This window comes from Coccinella septempunctata, chromosome 8, assembly GCF_907165205.1.
Source record: "Coccinella septempunctata chromosome 8, icCocSept1.1, whole genome shotgun sequence".
In the NCBI taxonomy this organism is placed as follows: domain Eukaryota; kingdom Metazoa; phylum Arthropoda; class Insecta; order Coleoptera; family Coccinellidae; genus Coccinella; species Coccinella septempunctata.
Genome location: NC_058196.1, coordinates 5292068 through 5297056, shown reverse-complemented (window position 1 = coordinate 5297056; position 4989 = coordinate 5292068). Strand labels below are relative to the sequence as shown.

General features: G+C 43.6%; 1 protein-coding gene across 1 annotated transcript; it reads left to right on the top strand.

Moving 5' to 3' along the window:
- Positions 1-2895, top strand: LOC123319135. Its single transcript, XM_044905986.1, has 3 exons — positions 1-234; positions 2284-2468; positions 2652-2895. Exons 1-3 carry the CDS (start codon positions 179-181, stop codon positions 2798-2800), a joined length of 390 nt encoding a protein of 129 aa, XP_044761921.1. The 5' UTR covers positions 1-178; the 3' UTR covers positions 2801-2895.
- The last annotated feature ends 2094 nt before the right edge of the window (positions 2896-4989 follow it).

The following is a 4989-nucleotide window of genomic DNA, read 5'->3' as shown; positions in this document are numbered from 1 at the left end:
TCTTCTTGAGCAGCAGGGTTAGCGGAGAAACTACATTGGAGAAATTCTCGATGAATCGACGGTACCAGCTCGCAACACCCAGGAATCGGCGTAACTCTCGGACGGTCTTGGGAGCAGGAAATGACACTATGGATGCCACTTTATCCGGATCCGTACAGATGCCTTCGGAAGTGACGACATGTCCCAGGTACTTCAGAGACTTCCGGACAAACTCACATTTGTCGGGATTGAGACGTAAGTTGGCTTCCCTTAGTCGTCTGAATACTTCCCTTAAGTTCTCCATGTGTTCTTCAAAGGTTTACCCTAGAACGACTATATCGTCTAGATAGGCAAATGCTTTGGGCTCCATTTCGGGACCGATTACGGTATCCAGGAATCTCTGGAACGTGGCTGGGCTTGCATGTAAGCCGAATGGCATGACGGTGAACTGAAATAGTCCTCTTCCCGGGACCGTGAATGCTGTAATAGGTCGGCTATCCTTTTCTAACGGTATTTGCCAGTATCCCTGTTTCAAGTCAATCGTCGAAATGTATTTGGCTCTGCGTAATTTGTCCAAGATTCCCGAAATATACGGCAACGGATACGCATCTTTAACGGACACTTCGTTGACTGCTCGAAAATCGATACAAAACCGGTATTTACCGTCCTTCTTTTTGACTAACACAACAGGTGAACTCCACGGCGACTTAGAAGGCTCAATAACTCCCTCAGCCAGCATTCGGTCTACTTCCTGGTTGAAGATTTCCTGCATCTTCGGATTCTGTGGCCGGTATCGCTGTTTAATTGGTTCTGTCCCAGGTTTGAGTTTGATTTTGTGTTCTATCAGTTTCGTGGTGCCGGACAGCTTCTCGAACTCCTTCATTTCTCTGGCGAGAAAAGCATCCAACTTCTTTTTCTGTGCCTTGGTCAGTTCCAGTAAGTGTTCGCCAGTGGCGTGTACCTCCACAGTTTTTCCCACTTTAGGTGTTGGTTTGGAGATTAGTCGGCCTTCCAGATAGCACTCGGCGGTACTAAGGTTAAGGGAAAAATTGTACACTCCCAGTACGTCCATTCCTAGTATGAGGTCTACCGGTAAATCAGACACCAACAAAAACTTTATGTCGGTCAAAGAATAGTCAGCTATGTGTATGGCGGTAGTATAAAGTTTCGGCGTCGCGGTATACTGACCGTTGGCAACTACCACAAAGCCATCCTCAACAGGTTCTCCGGTGATTCCTTTGCGTTCACATTGGTCTGCCACCTTCTGACTGATGAAACTCCTCGTGGCTCCGGTGTGAATCAGTGCATTGTAGCGCTTCCCGGCTACTTTTACTTCCACCACCGGACGGTTGTCGTTACACACGGTCGATGCCATAGGAGTCAGCGTCCCCGGAGATATGGTCGACCCCTTCTCCATACCTCCCTTTAGTTTTCCGGACGGCATGGACAATCGCTTGAGCGAATGTTTTTCCTCTGGCAACGAGAACAGAACAACCTCGGTCGTCCTCGACATTCCCGTCGCATGTGGCCGTATTCACCACATCGGAAGCACTGTGTTTGGAAAGATACTTTCCTCGTCGGTGGATCAGTCCGGTTTCCCTGTGTTTCCTGTCGGTCTCCTTGTTGGTTTGATCGTCGTGTTGGTATAGGTGATGAAGCTCGGTTGGGTGAACCTGTATTTTGCTTGTCGACTCGTGCCGTTGGTCGATCCGGTCTTGGCTGGGTGTTTCTAAGCGGTGACGGCGGTGTTTGTGGTCTGTTGTGACCTACTGGTACTGGTGGCTCTGAGTTTCCTGATATGTTTTCGGTGTCCAAGGAGAAACTGGCCTGTTGCCGGTTTTGTTGGAATGGACGATACGGCAGGTGGGGCTCGTCAAGAAGACCTGGTTTCGATGGTGGCCTGGTGTACTGACTCATTTGCCGCTGTACTAACTCGAAAACCTTTCCTTTTCGCAGGAGCTCATCGTAGGTGTTAGTCTCCTGGAATGCTAAGGCCTGTTGTAGGGTCGGTAATAGCCTCTGCCTGATGATTCGGATTTGTTCCGTTTCGGTTGGTCTACTGTATGTTAGCTTCTGGAACAAATTCTGCATTCGAGTGACGTACATCAGCAGTTTTTCATCAGGACCCTGCGTTCTCCTTTTTATTTCTTCCAACAGGTTCTCCTCATAGTTCACCGGTAAAAATGCTTCCTTAAGTTGCTCCTTGAAATCCTGCCAGTTCCTGAATGTACCCCTCCTGGGGATGAACCAATCCCTGGCATCCTTCCGCAGTAGTTCATAAACTGACTCGAATACTTGTTCTAGGGGCACCTTACGAGATTCGGCCAATCTCTCCACCTCCTCGATGAAGCCGCTCACACTACCTGTGCCACCAAATGAAATATTCCATTTGTGGACAGGAATAGTTGGCCCCGGTGACGGTCGAGGTTCCGGCTCCAATGGTACTCTCTCTCTGGTCATGGTCCTGCCAGAGTTCACACAAGATGCAGGTAAGTGTGGAAAAGACACTCTGCGGGTAGAATTAATCCATCTTCTTGGTGTCAGATCTTCAGGTGATGCTGTCCCACAGTCCTGTGACTGTGTGACAGGTATTGCCGGCAACTGCCGCAGTAATGCTGTACATGTCCGCCTTGTCTCGTTCATGACATGTTCTAATGTTTTATTCCTTACAGGTGTACCAGTATGTGAGACATCAGCAGCTGTCGGAAGATTGACCCCATCTCCAAGATCAATCAGGGATGTTTCAGCTCTTTCCGGTTGGATCGGGGACATCCCAGGTGAACTGGGAACCTCCACATCCAAGAGGGACCGTTCCTGCTGACTGGATGGCTGTCCACGGGTGTTGCTACTACTCAGTTGCTCCAGCGTCTCCAAGGCCTTAGCTGTAGTCGCCTTCAGTTGTTCGATCAGTTGTAACTGTGTTTCATCGGAAGTGATAATAAAATTCAGTCTTCCCTGAATGTGTGTTAATCTTGTGAATATTCGCGAAAATTCGTTAGTCCCATAAGCGTGATTGAAATTCTGAAGTGCTTCCACTAGATCGGTGAGTTTATTTTGGCAAATGTCGATATCCAGTGTGGGGTTTATTGATGTGCAAGGCTGTAGCGGTATGTCTGACTGTAACACTTGTCGAAGTAGACTCCGCTTTGTCATCACAGTGCTTGGTATTGGCTGTCCTCTCAGTTCTAGTTCATAAGTCAATTCATCACTGAGCAGCCTGTTCACATCCATGTTCAATGACATATAGTTCAACTATCTTGCCACCCGACTCACGATCCAGTAACTCACACTCAATAAGTTCGATGACCGGTATGAAATAATGTAAAGTTAAAGTTCAAAGCTAACACACGGAATAATTCAACACTGGTTTTAATGTTTCAGTATCACTAAGTCCGACTAAAGATCACTATCACTAAAGCCCGGATGAACAACTAACTCAATGAAATTCACTTAAGCTCGGATGAATAATCAATTCAAAAAAAAAAAAAATTACTAAAGTCCGGATGGATAATTAATTCAACAAAATTCACCAAGGCCTGGATGAACAATTAACTCAATAAAATTCACTGAAGTCCGGGTGAATAATCAATTCAAAAATTTACTGAAGTCCGGATGGATAATTAATTCAATAAAATTCACTGAAACCCGGATGAAAAATTAACTCAATAAAATTCACTGAAGTCCGGATGAATACTAAAGTCGGGATGGATAATTAATTCAATAAAATTCACTGAGGCCCGGATGAATAATTAACTCAACAAGATTCACTGAAACCCGGATCAATAATCAATGTCCAATCGAGGCAGCACCTATTATTCTATCACTCACTATTTATCGGTCACTTGACAGCTCACTGTTAACCTAACACTTGTTCGAAGAAATAGGTTACCTGTCAACAAAATATTTCAGACCAAGTCCACTATCGGTTTTAACAGCCAAGAAAATTATTTCGGTTCAGGTTCACTTACAGTTTTACCTTTCTGAAGTTATTTTCAGTTCAAGCTCACCTAATTCAAAGGGAAAAATTCACCAACAGTGTATCAACGGTTTCAAATAAAATAAAGTAATCAGAGAAACAACAAGTCCAATGCGGTTATAATCACAATAAACTATCAGAGTTATAATGAACACTTGTCAACCAGCAAATAAATCAAAGGGGGGAGGGGAAAAGAAAACACAGTCAGTTTTATTATTCAAGTGAAAATCATAAGCGTGTGAAAATCATAAGCGGTGAAAATCATAAGTCAATTCAATATTGTGCGGTTATCAGAAATAGCTGGTTAACTGTTCGGTTCTGTTTAAGGTTACCAGTGATGTTCTATTATAACTCAAGATAGGTTAACTCAACGCAATCAGCAAATCGGTCACTCAACTGATCTAAATAAATTATATTTCAGAAATATAAGCCGGATAAAATATTTCTTGCAAGTCAACAGCTGAATAAATTGGTTTGTATGGTTCACCGTTCAAAACTATTCTCCTCGGTTAGATAAAAAAAAGAAGTTATTCCAAAACTGAACCCGGTTTTAAGAGTCCCAACGCTCGGGCGTCAATTTTGTAACGGGTTTGGTCGGGAAAAGGGTTTAATCTAGAGCGCCAGCTATTCTTTCAATAGGGAGAAATAGCAAACCCACCCAGGTACCTACTAGTCGGAGACAGAGTTCGGGTTTATCTAAGATGGTAGCGATAACAAATACTTTAAAACCGAATTTATTACAACAATCTAACTTACAGTGAACCATACAGTTATTTCCAAGTCAAGAAATATATACAGCTGATCAAAAATAAGGAAAACAGAAATGCAATAACTTGTCACGGTGATCAGAAATTGAAATCAATGAATCAAAGAATATTCAAATCAATTATATTCAGTCAAACTATCAGGTATTAAAGAAAGCAAATAATTAATAGCAGTTACTTTGATTCCTTCTGAGACAATAACGGATGTACGGGGTTTATACAAAATTTACAGCAACCGGGTGTCTCAGAAAGATCCAAGTCTCTGTAATC

Coding starts and splice junctions, on each gene's coding strand:
- LOC123319135 (XM_044905986.1), top strand. CDS start 179: ATGTCCCAGGTACTTCAGAGACTTCCGGACAAACTCACATTTGTCGGG. Junction 235..2,283: donor ACATTTGTCGGGATTGAGAC/GTAAGTTGGCTT, acceptor TACTTGTTCTAG/GGGCACCTTACGAGATTCGG. Junction 2,469..2,651: donor AGAGTTCACACAAGATGCAG/GTAAGTGTGGAA, acceptor TATTCCTTACAG/GTGTACCAGTATGTGAGACA.